General features: G+C 40.3%; 1 protein-coding gene across 1 annotated transcript in view; it reads right to left on the bottom strand.

Moving 5' to 3' along the window:
• Positions 1–17859, bottom strand: part of loxl2b (lysyl oxidase-like 2b) — a 41447-nt gene extending 23588 nt beyond the window's left edge. Inside the window, exons 1-3 of the mRNA XM_079251353.1 lie at positions 17790–17859; positions 14407–14766; positions 13492–13667 (exon numbers count right to left, since the gene is read on the bottom strand). Of these exons, the coding sequence (XP_079107479.1) occupies positions 13492–13667; positions 14407–14755 (525 nt within the window). The 5' untranslated portion in view covers positions 14756–14766; positions 17790–17859. The remainder of the gene's footprint in view (positions 1–13491; positions 13668–14406; positions 14767–17789) is intronic.
• Positions 17860–18216: the final 357 nt, after the last annotated feature.

Genomic DNA, 18216 nt, shown 5'->3' with positions numbered 1-18216 from the left:
TGCATAAGACAAAAAAAATAAACCTAACACTGCAATAGTTTCGTCTCCAAGTTTAGCTTGCAAGTGGATGTAACAGTTTTCTTCTTCACGTGGGTCTTGTCTTCTCTTTTGCTAAATACTTGTGCAGCGCCACCTTTGGTGGGAATGGTACAGTGGCTCTGAAGTGCAAACCACAACAAAAAACAAAAAACACAAACTACAAAACAAAAAAAAGCAACAAAAAATTAAGAAACAGCAACAAATTGAAAATGACAATTAAAAAATTACAGTGACAATTTAAAAAACACGACAAATTTAATTAACACTACAAAAAATTCTAAAAAAACACAACAAATAAAAGAAAAAAAACACAAAAAAAAGATCAAATACAATGACAAATAAAAAACAACAACGAACTTAGAAAAAGCACAACTACATTAACACACCGGAAGAGGTAGGTACCAGCGGGCAACAAGAGAATTTCGCTGATTGGACGATGGTGCCAGACGGCTTTTGAACCGGAAGTTGTACTTTTGTACCTCGTTCAGTTTGGAGTAGAGGAAAGGCTGAAGTAGTACTAAATTCATTGTGTTAAATGCTACAGAAGTGTTGGAAGTAGTTTTAGTGTGCTGATTGAGACACATTTTCTTTAAAGTGTGTAATAATCTAAATATTCTTGGATAGCAGCAGCTATGTTTGGGCTACGGGTTACGTTCATGTTTTGAAAACTGCGCTACATGTATATATGATGTCTATGGCGCTACATACACAACAACTTTCGGTTCAAAAGCCGTCTGGCACCATCGTCCAATCAGCGATTTCTCTTGTTGCCCGCTGGTACCTACCTCTTCCGGTGTGTTAATGTAGTTGTGCTTTTTCTAAGTTTGTTGTCGTTTTTTATTTGTCATTGTGTTTTGTAATTTTCTACATGTTTTTTTTTTTATTTGTTGTGCTTTTTAGAATGTTTTGGTAGTGCTAATTTAATTGATTGGGTTTTTTAATTTGTCATTGTGTATTTTTTAAATTTTGTTGTCATTTTCAATTTGTTGCTGTTTTTTAATTTTGTGTTGCGTTTTTTGTTTTGTAATTCTGGTTTGCACTTCAGGGTCACCAGAGAATGGGGATATATTATTCTAATGGTTTGGCTTGTTTGAACAAAGAGCAGTGTGAACACAATATCAGTCCACATGGATACACCGCCCTACAACTGAGCAGAGTACCAAACAGACCGAGCCTAGCGGACTATCCTAATGTGAATGCATCCGTACATTACCAAAGAGGAGACCACTGCCAGGGCTAAAGGGGCTGCAGTCTGGCTTGGAGCTAGCTCTTCTGCTAAAATGCAGAAGCAGTGTGCAAATTACTGAGTACAGTTCATGACTGAGTAGCTTCTCAAAACAACTTCAGCAGCACTCATTCATTCATTCATCATCCTAACCGCTTAGTCCGATTAAGGGTTGTGGGGAAGCTGGAGCCTATCCCCGCAGTCTTTGGGCAAAAGGCAGGGTACACCCTGGACAGCTCACCAGTCCATTGCAGGGCACTTCAGCAGCCATAACTTAAAATTGTATGTTTTGTTAACAATCTCTTCGATAAGTGTGGGGGGATTTTATCCCACAATGCTTGATGTTACGTCATTTCATTGAGGTTTCTTATTTAGGCAGCACTCTTTTAGTGTCCCACAAAGTGATTTTATCAGTTTTAGTGATACACTCTGACTGGGTTTCGGACAAGATTTGGCTGTCAAACAGATGGACTCTATTTGCCGCCAGAATACTTGATGACATCTGTCCAAAGAATTATGCTACACAAGTCTAAACTGGCTGCTATGTTGATCTCAGTGTTCTTCCAAATAAATTAAATGTTTGCTTTTTTTCTGCCATTAACTTCAACATTAAACAAGATGACTGAGACCTGTGGAGTCTGAGATGTAGCTCTGGGGTTATTTGCGATTTCTCAGAGCACAGTCCGACCTTGGGCTGAGCTGCCTGGGACGTCCACTACCGGGAATATTGTCTTGAATGTTTTCCACTCATGTGTAATCATTCTTACTGCAGAATTATGGACTCTGAATTGTTTGGAAATGACCTTATAACCCTTTCCAGATTGATGGGCAGCAGCAATCAGTTGTGTAAACACACACCTGATTGTTCCAGCTCAGCAAGCTACCTAAACTTCTGCTTTTATGGAGGAGCTCATGTTGTTGATGATCAGTTAATCAAGTAAATTAGACCAGCAGCACCTGGCTGCTCGAACAGCTGGAAGCAGTAAGACTAGACTTAGGTTTTTACATACTGTTTCTGCATTTTGGCTGAAATAAATAAAGAGCAGAGGCAATATCTCATGTATTGTTCATCTAAGGCTTTTATTTTAAGACCTGGTAAGGACCAAATGATTTCTTTTTATTATACCCTGACACATAAAACCTTAGAATTTAGAAATATTTTGCTCTCTTTGACTGCATCTCCTCTTTTGTCAAGAGAGATAACTTTGCCAGAAGAGCTGAAGAACACATGGTTCTAATAAAGGCTTTCAACAACTCCCCGCCAGCAGAAATCACCTCAAATTTACAGCAAAATACCACAACATGGGTTCACATGCACCATGGGGCTATTTCCACATCTCCTTCTGAGATCTTGCTTCATTTTCAGGTATTTTTTTAATCTGGATTTTAAGCCGTCAATATATCAAAACACAACCATTGTAAAAAAAAAAAAAAAAAAAAAAAAACAACAACTAATATTCAAACAGCTGCACCATGAATTACACATTGTGTGCTTTTATAGTTGGTGTGTACAGAATGCAGAGAACGCTGCCTCACAGAGTGCACTTCCTCCTTCAAGAGCCAATTAAAGAGGCCCTTTGTTCACAAACTGGAAACAGATGTTTCCCAAAGTTGTAAATACAAAGCTAATTAGAAAGACAATGACTGAATGGAAATGAAGGTATTAAATGTGGCTTTAGGACTTTAAAACTTGAAGCATATAACATTGCTTGAGGTTGATTGTAGCAATGTGACTGCTGATATTGTCTCATTATGTGTTTTTACCATTCATCCATCCATCCATCCATCCAGTAAATGAAATTAGGAAAACATATGACGTGTCATAACATTGAAAGTTATAACGGCAATAAGATGTGTCATAAATAAGATTTGATGTTTTCTCAAAAGACGTTCCAGATTTTAGGAACTTTTCCTTGTGGTTGTAGTGTAGAACCAAGGTTCCCAACCTGGGGTACCCCAAAGACCAAAGGGCTTTGACTGTTCAGAGCGTGTGATTTAGATTAAAGCCATGTCCACACAGAGAGGGGCTGATGTGTATTGGCTTAAGTTTTGCACATCATTCACAAGTCATGTCTGAGAAAATGCCACAGTGCAGATGATCCGCCCTTATTATAAAAAGAATAAGTTTTGTTTCTTTTACATACATTTGCAAGCTTATTTTGCTAATGAAAGCACAAAATAATTTATTTCAAATTGGGGCAGTCAGAGGGCTACAACATGTTAACACATTTACCCACCGCTGCATCTTACATGGAGGCTATAAATATTAACAGCCTGGTGACCCATCTGCAAGGTGTTTGCTCTGTAAGCCTGTTGCATAATCAATCATGATATACTATGATACTGAAAAGTCTAAACCAAGCAGCAACCTCCAGTGCAGGGGTCACCAACTCCGGTCCTGAAGGGCTACCATCCTGCAGGTTTTATTGTTTTCCAGGTACAACACACCTGACCCAAACCAATGGCTCATTAACAGGCAGGTGCAGAAGATGACAACAAGTTCTTGGAGAACCTTTTCACTTGGATCAAATGTGTTGTACAAGGGAAACACTAAAACTTGCAGGGTGGTAGCCCTCAAGGACTGGAGTTGGTGACCCCTGCTCCAGTGGCTAAAAGTAAAGCCTATGTGGAAGTGCCAAAAATTGCAGTTCACCCCTCATCCACTAGGGGCTCCAAACCCAGCAATATCAACATTGACACTCATGTTAAAAAAGACCAAATTCAAATCAGAAAAAACATGTTTACAGCCTGGTACAAAAACACATTTTAGGTTTTAATACCTTCATGACAACTGTGGGGGGAGGGATTTTTGTTTTTTAACACTTTTCCATTTAGATTAGTCATTTAGATTAAAACTTTGGCATAATTAGTGGTGTGTCCTTTTGACTGACAGGTACCTGATGATCAGTTGCAAGGAGGCAGAGTGTAGCACAACTGTGGTTTAGAGCTGGTAACAGTGTGACTTAGCTTTAGTCCGTCTGCCTCCATTAGCTGGTTAGCTCCTGTTAGCACCGAGTTAGCTCTTAGCTACAGGGAGGTTGGAGTTTGACAGTTGTCAATCACCCCCACCCCCACGTCTACCCTATTACCATTTTGGTATATTCTGTGAGAGATGGCATGTATAACGCTGCCAAGATAGTGACAGTGGGAACCACCCAATAAGCTTCAATTCAGCTTTTCAGAAACCTATGTGTGACATCATAGAGGCTCCATCCATCTTTCATATTCATGGTCCTAACATCGTCCACCGCTGCCTTAAGGCAGGACATGTAGAGACCATGGTAAAATCCTGCATGTACTTGTATTCTCAAGGCAACTTTGTTGCCCTGTAGATGAAATGTTTACATAATGTGTTAGGAATTTGTTTTTCCATTTTTACTGCCTGATATTTTGAGCTGTTCTTAACACGATTAGAAAGACAAAAGTAACCAAACTCATCTGGGCTTTTCACATTAACAAATAGAGTACTTATAAGTCTTAAGAGACTTGACACAGGAAAAAGTCTATAAATATAATTACCAATCATATTTTTAAGTATAAGCTTTGATCCAAATGAGATCCTTTCTTGTTCCTGATGTCAGATAGAGCGCTCACAACTTTCTGTTCTCTGGAGGCTAAACATCCGGCTGAGAAATGCTGTGGGAATGTGATGCCTCGGGGTAAAAACCTTTACAGCTACCAGAAATGTGACCAAAAATGAAATTCAACTCCTTTTGAGGATGTGACATAAAGACTGGCCATGTATTAATCCATCACATAAACTTGCTGAGGGGCTGACGAAGCAAAATGTAGAGCTGAACTATGACATGTTTGTTTTAATAGGGAGGAAAGTGGAAGATTTGACCTTAAAGCCACAGAGGGGAAAAAATGACTACAGGGAGAAGATGGAAAATGCAAACTTTGCTTTAGGGTGGGAGTGTGAGGGGGGGTAATTGCTGCTTGAATTCTCTTTGTGAGGACGAAGGCAGCAGAAGGCAAGGGGAGATAAAAATAAAAAAAAATTAAAAAACAAGAAGAAATCTGGAAGTTTAATCAGAGTACTACATCACACTGACAGGTAAAAAGAAGAAATACTGACCAGGATCTTTGTCCAACACAAGGAGCAATAACTACATGCAGAGTCTTTACATTCACACTAGGATAGTCCAGGAGACGTGGTTCGATTGGGTGAGGGATTCCTCTAAATTTATCTCCTTCCTTTGGTTTAGACCAGTTTTTAACCAAACTTGAGTTCCTTACTTTATTTTGGTCCAGAGTAGGAATGAGTGTTAACGCTGCTCCAGATGAACTGAATGATTTGTAGATGCGGACCAGAGATCACAAACAACGCCAGTGTGAATGCATCCCATCAACGAAACCATCAACAATCAGCCGTCACCGCCATCAACAACAGGACAGCCACCAACAATCAGCCATTACTGTGCCCAACAGTGACTGCCAAACAGTGTAAGAGCTGTTTGCCATTTTTATCATGGCAAATTGCTCTTACACATAATAATTAGGGGCGGGACTTGAACACATGAGTTACGATGAATTAATTACAGAAACATTAACGTGTAAAAAAAATGAACGGATTTAATCTTTGTTAAAGCACAATTTCCTGTGATCGCCGCTTACTCTGATGCACACACTACTTCCGCTACTAACTTAGCCACATTGGCGTTATATTTAGCGATGTTTCAGACCCTTCAGTGAGTTTATTTAAAGACAAAACATGCATCAACAAGTCTAATGTTTTTTTCTGGTGGTATCAGGGACTATTGGTGAGTAACAACAAAAGAGTATGTAGTTTTCTCTTCTCTGTTAGCAGCAGCTGTGAAACCTTCTCTCTCTCCCCTCCCCCTACTAAAGAACACACATATCTCGGCCCTCATGCAGCTCCACGCTGCTGTCAGAACATGGAGGTGATCAACTCTGCTGCATGATCAGACTGACGTTGACGCTGGTTAAAAATTACTCAATTACTAATTAAGTTACTAAATTTCCCAAGTTGGGATTAATAAAGGACTTCTATTTAATTCGTCCTGGTTTACCACAGATATTAATGTCTATTAATGAAGTGTGGATGAAAACATTTATAAAGCTAAAATAACTGTAACATCTTGTAGACTTCACACCAGATGTGTTTTGAATGTCAAGAGCGTCAGGTTTACATGTAATGTCTGTGTGGAGGCGCGTCAAGAAGGTGTCAAGCTTTCTCGCGGTTTTCAGCGGCGCGCCGCAAACGCCAGAGATGGAAAATCCGAACTTTTGCCGCTTGACGCGGGGCGTTAATCAATCAGAGCGATCAGCACGCAGCTCCTGGAATAAATGGTGAAATTCACAAAACTCAGAACGCCTACGATTTATCTGGTAAACCCAGACATGGGGCTGAGACGCCCTACGACAGTGTTCCTCATTGCGCGGCTTGCTAGCCGCATGTGGCTCACTGACTCTTGACGCGCGGCTTGTGAAGCAGCCACTGGCTTTCTGAAAATGCATCTAAACAAGTCATAATGATCCTCAACGGTGCAGTTCTCTCCACAAACAAAGCTTCAGCCTGCTTGCAAAACTTTGCTGTCGTAACAGCCCTAACTGACCCTGTCAGAGTTGCCAGTTTTGGCTAATTTCAGCAGCACCGAACTCTGCCAAAGGACTGCTCCGTCGGTAGCTCCCAATATATATTGAAAAAGAAACACCCACATTCTAGAGGCATTATTGTATTTTCACCATATACTGTTGCATAAGAATGCCATTACTCCGTGCAATATTTAGGACAACGATTCTTTCCTAAAAAGCTGAATGTTACTGATTTGGCTACGTAGCAAGATACGTGGCCTGGGAACGCTTGTTTTGGGGGTGGCGGCTCTCCTCTTGTCTTAGTATATTGAGTGCGGCTTTTGTTGAATTAACAGTGAGGATCATTGCCCTAAGACGATGTTCTCTGGCTTTATTTATGAAATAAAACCATCATTCAAACTGACCGGGAGGAAAGCCCCGCCTTTTCCCCCTCTCTTTTCCGCCATGTTTGCCGCTTGTTCCCGTCAAGCGTTTGCTGCTTGATGGGAGCGAACATTGGACACAAAGGTGACAGTTTAGTGACCAGCGGCAAGCGTTCAGTATTTTTAGACGTTTTTGACGCTCCAAACGCGTCTGGTGTGAACACACCGTTAGAGAATAACTGGAGCTGCAGCTGTTAGTTAAAGTATTTGAAATGACAATTTAACTTTCGGTCTGTTCAGTTTTGGCTGGATTTTTTTTTCTTATTTCTTTTTTACTGTTTCAAAGTTAAATTAATTTTTCCAGACATTAGTAGAGTTTGACTTTATTATATTAATCTCTTTCACAGCTATTTAATTTATTAATCACCATATAATCCATTTAAATAAAATAAAAATGTTGCTTTTTGGGGGCAATTTTTATGATGCGATTGAAATGCGATTAATTACAAAGCCTGTAATTAATTAGATTTTTTCACTGAGTCCCACCCCTGATAATAATTAAATCAAATTGTTTAAATTACAACTAGGAAAACAACAAAAAGGAAAACTATTAGACATTATGTCAAACATTTCCAGTATTACTGGTAGAACTCCAGTACAACTCATTTTTTCTTAAAGGTGCAGTAAGAATTACTGAAATCTAGTGCTAATTACGGGCAAATAAATACTTCCAATAAGCACTGTTATTAATAAATGGTAGCTGTCAGTGGCAAACAAAAACCTGTTTTCCTCCGCAAATGAATCCTGGCCTGAGGTGCAGCGATGACTACATTGCAGGTAACTGTTTACTTTAATCATCTATCCAGTTGAGCTGGTTAAAAGCTGAGAAGGGCCTCACTTTGCAAGTTGTTTGTCCATTCACAGACATAAATTGCTTATTCTAAAAGAAGATAAACATAAAAGTTTATTTAGTAAAGTCATTAAATACTAATAAAACACATTAAATATTTCTGTCTTTGAATTTGTGACACACCGCTCTTTCAAGGAAACTAATGAACTGTTGAGAAGAAATTTTTTGTTCATGACAAGGGAAAAAAAAAGATATCTGTAAGAAACTTCCACGTATGACATGTTCTGCATGAAGTCTGGTGGTGTTACAGCCGGAGAAGCTGGAACAAATTTACAGTGTGACCTACTTTTTACCTGAAAATATCAAACTGACTGATGTGTTATAAACCCAGGAGGCCCCAAACAACGTGACCATGTTGGTGTTTTCCAAGTTTATGTTTCCAAACACAGAAAAACACAGTAATGTCTTTATTATAAAACAGTCCAAAGGAGGGTAAATATGATGTTTCCTGGTTTAAGATGAAAATGACTTATTATCTGTGTAAAAAGTAAAGATGAAATAGATCTAATAGCGATCACTTCCACTGACTTACTGGTTTATCAGTTACTCAGTGATTTCCAGCAGCCAGTGATGTCACCTCCAAACCAACACCGCAACGTCTCGTTCTTCCTCTTTCAAAAGCTTTTAATGACTTATAATTGCCCACATTTGCACTAAAAACAGCTGCAATTATAAAGCTCAGCCCTAATTACATATGTGAGTTGTGCCTAGGCTGGTGACGTGCAGCTCTATGCCGCTCCTTCATACAGCAGAAGCTCCTCCAACCTTTAACTGCTGCTTAATTCTACTTTTTCACAGCCAACTTGAATTAATGAAGTTAATTCTCAATAAGTGACTTGTCATCAAATTTGGATAAACAAGACTGCGTTCAGCTTGTGCTGCCAAACATCACATTTCATAAACCTTGGAATTCCATATCGTTGGAACTGGTTTGTGTGGAATGAAGCGCATGCAGATGATTGCAGGCCAGACTCAGAAATCCTCTGCAACCACTTTGGTTAAACTGAAGGACAGCAGACCTCCTCAACGCCAGACAGGGATGCATAAAAGATGGATGGATGGATAAAAGCTGAGATGCCGCCAGAGATGCAGAGCTGAAGTGTGTGTGTGTGTAGGTGTGTGTGTGTGTGTTGTTTACAGTCCAGCTGACCGGGACAATGCTAAATATACAGCTGCAGGAAACCATGCAAACCTCCAACCACAAAAGACCAAATTCATGGAATGACATGTTTGTTTTCTCTCTGTGAAAAAAGTTTCAAGTGTAAACCTCTTTACAGTCTGAGAGAAGACAAAGAACATGGACCCAGGAACCTGAACCCTGATGTCAGAGGTCGGCAGCACGAGCCTGTGAGGGCTCACATCTCACTTCGGTCTTAGCTCATTCTCCGGGCATTTCCTCTGAGGTTTTTTGGGCTGAGCTGTTGTACTGAGTATACCATCACCTGAGCGGTTCTCCACATGGAGCCTACTAATCATCCTGAATCACAAAACACGCCCAGCAACGTGTCGTCATGGCAGCCATTACACACCAGACTGTGGCTGCCAGTCCTCAGATGACGAAGCCAGGCCTCTCTCTGCAGCAGAGTGGGTTTTACATGCTGGGGGCCCATGTGACTTTTTTTAGTGAGCGGAAAGGCTGAGTCAGACTTTTTTTTCCTCGTCGTGATCCCAGCCGGACTACAGACGTCTAGACATCTGCAGCCACATTGTCTGGAGAATCATAACCTTTATCTTTTCTGTCTTTTAGCGTCTGCAGAGGAAATAAAAAGCATCCGCTCCCACAATACAGTGTTACCAGGAGCAGGATTCAAGGTTAGGCAGTTTTAGTGAATTTGCAGTAGCACATTTGTTTTTGAACAAAGGAAGTTAAAGCCAACAACGTCACCGAGGTCTGAATCGGCTGAAAAAATGTGGTATCTGAAAAGTTAGACTGCTGACGTTGAAGACGTTAGCAGACCTTTAAAGTCCGCTCCAGTGAAGCTTTCAGGCGTCTAAAATTGTCTTTCTATCCTGGCTCTTTGCATGTTTTAGGTCTTATACATACATGTGTAACACAGGTGTTCTCGTGGAGGGACATTTCTTTCACTTTTCAACCTATTACCCAATCACAGTTACTAGACACTGACAAACATTTGAAGAAAAAAACAGATTTTCTCAAAAGCCATCTGTGTGATTGATGTCTCCATGTGTGGTGTCTTTGTGAGAAACGCTAGTAAACAGTGCAGGTGCTAACTTTGATAACAGTTTGTACATAAATATAAAGTAACTCAATCATTATAGAAAGAAACAGATGTTGCTTCTTCAAAACCCATATGACAACTTGTAGAATGAGTTGGTTGTTCCTGCAAAACAACTAACTGCATCGCTCTACCTGCAGGTTACCGAGGTGACAGCTAGCTAACCTTCCACTGGTTGTGTTTCCAGCAAACAAAATCTGAAGCTTTCTTGAAAAAATAAAACAATACAAAAAAAACTGTGTTTTTAAATGTTGTAATTCATAATCAGCGAGAAAGCAGAGCTCTTAATGATACCATTTTAAGAAGAAGCAAAGCAACCATATGGAGAAAGCTTTTTATCTGGGATTATTCAAATCTCTGTGAATATGTGGGATGTTATACTGACTGTCACTGGGATTCCCTTTGCATAGTCAAAACAAAGTAATAAGTTTGTGCTTCATTTACTGCTGTGGAGCAGGGATACATCTACAACTTGAGGTGGTTGTTTCCAATTCCTGGACTGAGACTGTGTACACACATAGCCGGGTTTTTGTATAGCTTTCCTCCTCCGACCAGTAAAATAACGTGAGTCCACACATGACCTTGGTTTTGAAAAAGAAAGTCATCCACGCCTATCGGCATTACCACGTTGTTAGGCACATTCATAAGCAAACCAATAGGGCCTCAAATCCTATCCAATCAGAATAACAAACACAAACGCCTGGACAATGGATAACGCCAACACAGTTTTGAGGACGTCCATGCTGTTGAACACAAACGTCACACATATGACGCCGTGGTAATCTTTGTCGCAGACAGTGACATTTCAAAACCTAAAACCCCAATTATATATGTCCACATGCAAACAAAGTATTTGCAAATCTTTACTTTGGTTGAAGTTCCTTCAAAGAATCGTTTTCAAACGCATAATTCTGCGTTTTTGTGTGGATGACAGGCCAAATCGGAGAAAAAAAATCAGTTTTGTAAGATACCCTGCTATGAGTGGACAAGGTCTAGGACAAGCAACACTGTCCAGTGATATTGAAATGAAATAATGCAGTTTTGCTATAGATCATTGTTATTACATGCCTGTAAAACAGAAACTTCTTAGTGCAAAGAACTCCTGTTCCTACATCATGCATGTCCTGTTGGTTGCAAAACTTCTTCAAGGCAGAGGAAAGTAAGTTTAAGTTTCATGATAAAATTATGTTTATGGAAAGAGCAGAAATATACAGGATAGAACAGCAGAAAAAACACACTAATAAATCGGGGCAGAGGGCCACACAGTAAGGAGGCTAGCTTGGAATGAAGTCTGGAAGCTCCAAGCTGCTTTACGCTAGGCTTTAGTTGCATTCTGGGTGATGAAGGCACTGGTTTGGACTTGGAATTATGACACCTTTGGAATTATGACACCTTTAGCTCTGCTGCATCAAATCAAGTAGTGTGAGAAAAGTAGACTAGTCAGGGGCTGAACCAGCGGATCAAGTAGCTTTAAACCCCTAACACAGAACAAGTTTTTGGGCCATTTGGAAGCAGAAGAAAAAACTGGACATTTTTTTTCAGCTTAGAAGTTAATAGCATAAACAAATCAATGTTAGCCAGGCACACAAACAGTTCCAGTCAAACTTTTCTGGTCTCCATCACCTCCTGAAGGAAGAAATTGTATTTTTAATCTCTCCACAGAGGGTCATAGGAGTATTAGCTCCAGACTGCACTTACCTTATAACATTGGAATGTGTGAGGTCTGCATACTGAGCAGAAAGCTAATATTCGGCTTGTGCTAGTAGTTAGCGCTGAGCTTGCTGGTCAGCCCAGTATTAGTGCTCAGCAGCCTTATGAAGCAGCAGCCAGGCTGACAGCTGGAAGTAAAATACATAATAATTACCCCTTTAACTTCACTTTTACTGACATGCTTTGCCTGCAGGCGAAATTGTTAGGAGATCTGGAACAAGTTATTGATTTAAAGAGGGTAAAGCTGTATCTACATTAAAAGCAGGAAAGATTTCATTTTTATAGGGCATTGGGAGTATTACTGTATTATGTTTTCTCAGAGCTCTGAGGTACCTGATTAAGTTGAAATGAAAAACCTGCACATAAAGTTAATTTTTTACTGAGAAAAACATTTATTTGGTAGAGTTTGACACTGACAATGTGCACGCTCCTAGCAATCAATCAATCAATCTGAAAAAGGCCTTTATAAGTAAGATAGTGATGCATTCATATCAGCCTATCTGATTGAAATCATAGCTTGCTTGCTTGGACAGTCCAGTTTAAAGAAGCAAAATTTGGTCTGCCTAAAAACATAGGTCGCGGTTTGCTTCAAGTGAACACCGTTAAACAGTGGTTCCTGCTTTCACTTTGTCTTGTTTGGAATATTACAATGAATTTTATGCTGGAATAAGTCAGTCATTACTCTCACAACTGCTTCTGAGTCAGAAGTCCTAAAACACATAAATAGGAGAATACCCCCCCTGTCCTGGCTTCACTCCACTGGCTGCATTTTAGAGTTCATTTTAAAATCTCAAGCAGCAAAAGAACAGCTATGTATTTTTGGCCAAGCAGAGCATCCTAACGGTTCACAAATGCTTCATTGACAATTCATGGATTCATAGGAAACAGTGTGCAGAAGGCCTGGTAGGAACAAAATTGCTAAAATCAGCAGCAAAGCTCCGGAACAGTCACTCTGCTTTGCTTTCACTACACTTCACTTCACCTTCAACTTTCGATGGAACTGAGGGATGACACCAGTGGAGTTTGATGTAACGGCATGTTTTTTAAGTTGCCCTGCAATAAATGAGTGTTTTCCTGATCATTGTCTGACTTATATTCTCTTTAATGAAGAATTGCGGTGGGGAATTTGCTGTTTGAAAGGTTAACTTTGAGTGCAGTGTGAAAGCAAACTCAAACTGGAGAAATGTTGTAACCTCCAGTTGAACCAAGTCCGTTAACTGTGATTGCACCTTAGATACAGTTTGTTTTTTCTTTGTTCTTTGGGGTTTTTTTTTTTTTGTACTTCTACTTAAATCTGCATGAACAGAGACTTTTAAAAGGTGTTTGTACTAAATACATCAACTAACAAAACTGATCACAACGGTCTGCTGACCGGTAACAAATGCCTTCTGCAACAAACCAAAATAAAAAATATATCACATGAAATGCAAAGGTTTACTGGAACTTTACCTCCACATGGTTGGGTAGTGTGTTGATGAATTTAAATCCCGGTATCCTCCTATCGCTGCACACCACGCCTACATCTTCACTGTGTTTGCAGTCGGAAACACCAATCCCATTGGATCGACACAACGCTAATGTTGACTCTTTGCCGGTACACTGCAGATTGTCAAACCAAATGGGCCCTTAAAGGATAACATAAAAAGCAAAATGAAAATACAGAAAACATTTAATGATTTTAAATAAATTTGAAAAGGTATATTTCAATATAAACTCAAATCAATTAAAAGCAGTGTGCACTTCAATATTAGGGGTGCGTTCATGTCAGGATACTCCACTAGACTCGGTCAGATTGGGGACTTGGTTCAGTTGTAAGGGGGTGTATCCATGTGGACCGAGACAAAATTCATGCTGCACTTTGGTCAAACAAGTCAAACCATAAGAATAATATATCTCCATTCTCACCAAAGATGGTTTTGCACTAGTATTTAGCAAAAGAGATGACGAGACCCAAATGCAGAAGAAAACTCCCTTTCGAGCTGAACGTGAAGACGAAACTATCGCTGTTTTGTTTTTTTTTATTTAGTCTCATGCAAGTATACTGCAGAAATACACTGCAACAATTGGCAAGGTGTGAACAACAGATGAAGCAGAGGACTCTTAACGTGATTGCTACCCACAATGCAATACTACGCCAAATGCAGGAAGTGACATTTCTTTTGTAGTCCGCTTCCTGGATTTGGTTCCACTGAAGCAAACCGAGACCGAGTCCACTTCTTTGATCCAAATCAGAATTTGTTTAGCGCGTTCATATTTCCCAAAACGAACTGGATTTTCCATGCAAACGGACATGGATTTGAATCAAAAAGGCTGATTTGAATCTGCCCTTAGTATCAGACTGACACAGGTAAGAAAACGAAGTACCTTCTCCTTTTCCGTATTTTGATGATGGCGACCACGAAACAGCTTCCAGGTAGCCCAGTTCCCTGCACACCACTTGAGCAGTGTGAATGTTGAAGTCGTCGTCGCAAACAGTGCCCCACTCGTTGTTGTAGAAAACCTCAACACGGCCCTCGTTGTGTTTCCTCTTGTCTCCCGCCAACCGGAGCTGAATCCTGGGCGTGTCTGGTGGCAGCACTGGGGGGGTGTACTGTTCTTGTTCTGGCTCAGGGTAGCCCGGCGGATAGCCGAGATGCTCATACTGGGCATGGACCAGCTTTAACACCACTAACAGAATGATAGCGCTGCAGGGTTGGTTGTGAGTTCTCAGCATTTTGGTTGGAGCTTGATAAAAATATAAAGAGAGAAAAAAACATTAATTCTATTAAATGTCTTGGTTTATTTTTGTTCATGACAGATAAATCAAATTGGAAAAAATAGCAAGGGCTGAAAATTAGTTTTCTAAACTGGGCCGGTAACTTCCTACAACAAGAGCTAAAGCATATTTGTAGGATTAAACCCATGCTAGAAACTATTCACTATTGTGCCATTGATTCTCTTCCATATCAAAACTGAACCAATCAATCAATACTTCCACGTAGACGATGTACTCTATTACTGTATTGACACCGCACGTAAAATCTAAGGATTCACGTATCGCGACAAGCCAACACAAAGCAATCCCCCCCACTCCGGATGGCCCCCTCTTCCCTCAAGAAGCAACAGGAATGTTATAATCACAATAAAATCCTTCTTTCCAGACTTCCAACTTTTTGTTGTTACAGAAAAGATAAAGTCGATCAGTCTTTCCGCGGTATTTATGGGTTGTAGGTGACACATTTGTTGTGGGTTTTTTGTCATTTAAATATGATCACTTTGCATTAAACTTGGTCATACTGTACCAATGAACAATGGTACATCCCATTACCTCATAGGTGGTGCAACACTGTTCCGCTGGGAAATTCGGGTTCCTGACGTAATTGATATAAATTAAAGCGAAAAAGCTTCTTTGGGAACAATACCCCTCCAGCTGAACAATGGACCCCTCCACTACAAGGAGCATAGATTCAAGTCCAAGCCACTGATCCAGTCTCCCCACTACCGTGTAGGATCTTCTACAAGATGTGGCAGAACAAACCCAAACTATAGAGGCGTCACCTCACAAACAGGAACCAAATGATCTGCTTCTGGTGGGGGCACCAGAGGACTCCCCCCACTTGATCCACAGCTATGTGATGGGCTACAGATGCTTTAGACACTACAAGGGAGGTGGTCACTGTGTTGCGGTTAATAGATCTGCTACATATGTATTATAGGAAAAAAACACACAAAAGAAAAGAAATGTCCACATCCATTGATGTGGACATGTCTCATTCATTTAAGTTTATTTAACTTTTCTTATTCGATGATGATGCTGTAAAGATCAATAAAGTGATTCAGATTTCTGGCTATAACTTAGCAGAAGTAACAGTCTTCCTAATTGTTAACAAACTGCGGTTGACAGTCACAGGAAAACAGGAAGAGGGAGCTTTGCTTTAGGAATTACTTTTATGACTGGGAATATCTGGAATATTATATCTCATCTGGACAGACGTCAAACAGTCAGGAAGGTTCGTCGTTTATTGGCTCAGATCTAAAACATCTGCTCACGTCTTTCATCTTCTCCAGATAAGACACAATTCACAAAACCAAGCTCCTCTTTTGTTTCTTGGCAAATAACACAACATGCCTGTGTAATAACACAATTATTACGATAAAGTTTTTTCACAGGCGAGAGGAAAATCAACCATGTTCTGTAAAACAACTAACGCAAATGAATTTTCAATGGCTGTTAATGCTGCATGGCCAGACCAGAGCCGAACTTCTAGCATAAAGAAGATGAAGACTTTCATTAGCTAATAAAGAAACTAAACAAACAACAAGAAAAGAAAATGCACACAGCTGATATAATCCACTGAATCCTCAACAGATGTGCCTGTCTTGAGTTTCAGTGTGAAAACATCTGGCAGCACTCGGAAGAACCATCAAATGCAACGTTTCTCCTTTCCTCGTTGTAACGTGGCAGAAGTTACACAAGCTCGAGTCCTCACTCACATCACCATGATGAACAGATGGAATGAAGCCCGCAGCCTCTGGGTCTGCGAACAACGTGTCAATCCAAACAGCAATGCTGTCATTAGACAAACATGGTCAGCATGGAGGCAGAGCTAAAGAGCTGAACTGGCTTATTAACAGCAAGTCTAAGTGTGTTTAACTTCCAGGTGGAGAAAAAAACTCTCTTTCCAGCTGAACTAGTGGTTCAGAAAGGATGTGGACTGGGTGTAGCTGCTAGAGATTTCAGCTTCTAGCAAAACACAGCGATATATGCAGGATGATCTGGATCTATTTTGCTCAAGTCAAAACAAAACGGCAAAAATCACTGAACCAGAGAACCTGAAATATGAAACCAGTGCTGCCATGGCTCCACAAATGGTCTGGCTAAGCTGCTATGCACAGTATATATTTCCATAACAGCTCTGCTATATGAAACTGGTCAAGCTGTAAAGTAAATACATCAACGTTTTCCTTTCTTCTTCTTTTTTCTCATACACATTCTTATTTCACCATCACGTTGGACCCCCGGTTCCCACCTGCTGCTGGAAGCTAACTGCGTTGGCTGCAAAGGTCAAAATGTCAGTTTCTAAGACTGCCAGCTACTCTCTCAGGGAGATTTCCAAAAGAAGTTATCCCTGCATGCAAACTGGGAAAAGGGAAGATGTTTTCTGACTAAGCTGCAACGCCCATATCAACATGATCAGATTTTTTTTAAAGCAGGTATCACAAACCAGACTGCATTTTTACTGATAACAGAGATCTTCCGAAATAGTTTCCTTTATGAAATCTAATTCCCATTTTCATCTAGCTTGGTGTGTTGTTTTGACATTGACAGAGTAAATTCAATCCTGGGAAACAAAAACAAAAAAGATTTTCTAGAGGAAATAGTGATACCTTTCTACTCCCTTTTGTAAAATCACAAATTAACCCAAACGAAGGAAACATTTCCATACCATAACCCTGAAGCTGAATTTTAAAGAACTATTTCGACTATTTTCTCTAAAGTTCTTGATGATTCACAGGGATGAATAACAGCCAGCAACAACTAAAACCCGAATTTGCACCATAAAAGAAAAACCTAAAAACAAAAGTTTGAAACGACACTAGTTTTACTTTCAAACTAAAGATGTAGGCATTGTGCAAAGTAGCATGGCAAGGCAAAAGAACATCCCCAAACTGCACATGCATTCATTCACCAGACACCCAAAGCTGCACATCAGCTGCTTCGTTCCTGGTGAAACTATCAGAAGTTTCCTAAGTGGAGCTGAACTTACCGTTCTTTTCTCCGTGAAGCTGCAGCAGTCTGAAGACAGCTGCTGCTCTTTCTTTCACTGCTCCTCTCTGCGCGGTCCGGAGCCCGCGCGACACGCCCACTGACACCCACTTTTACCCGTGACCTCAGCGGAGACTGTCCTGTCCTGCCAGGGACGTGGAAAACGGCGCATCCGACCGATGTGCCTTTCACAGCTGGGGTGCTTATTTCAGCACAACACGGCCCGGCGAGCTGCTGTGTGGAATGCTGCGTTCAAAGACTGTGGTAATTCATACGAGTTGATGGGTTTGCTTTACAGCTCTGGAGTGTCAAACCTCCAACCGAAGGGGCTCCTTTAGTCTGCAGATACTAACTGCAAACTGAATACAAAAGTAATTTAATTCCTAATCTTTCCACCTGAGTTTGATTTATTTATGTTTGAATATGTA

This window comes from Telmatherina bonti, assembly GCF_933228915.1.
Source record: "Telmatherina bonti genome assembly, chromosome: 13".
Classification (NCBI taxonomy): domain Eukaryota; kingdom Metazoa; phylum Chordata; class Actinopteri; order Atheriniformes; family Telmatherinidae; genus Telmatherina; species Telmatherina bonti.
Note: the sequence above shows the minus strand (reverse complement) of the source record. Positions and strands in the feature narration are given on the sequence as shown.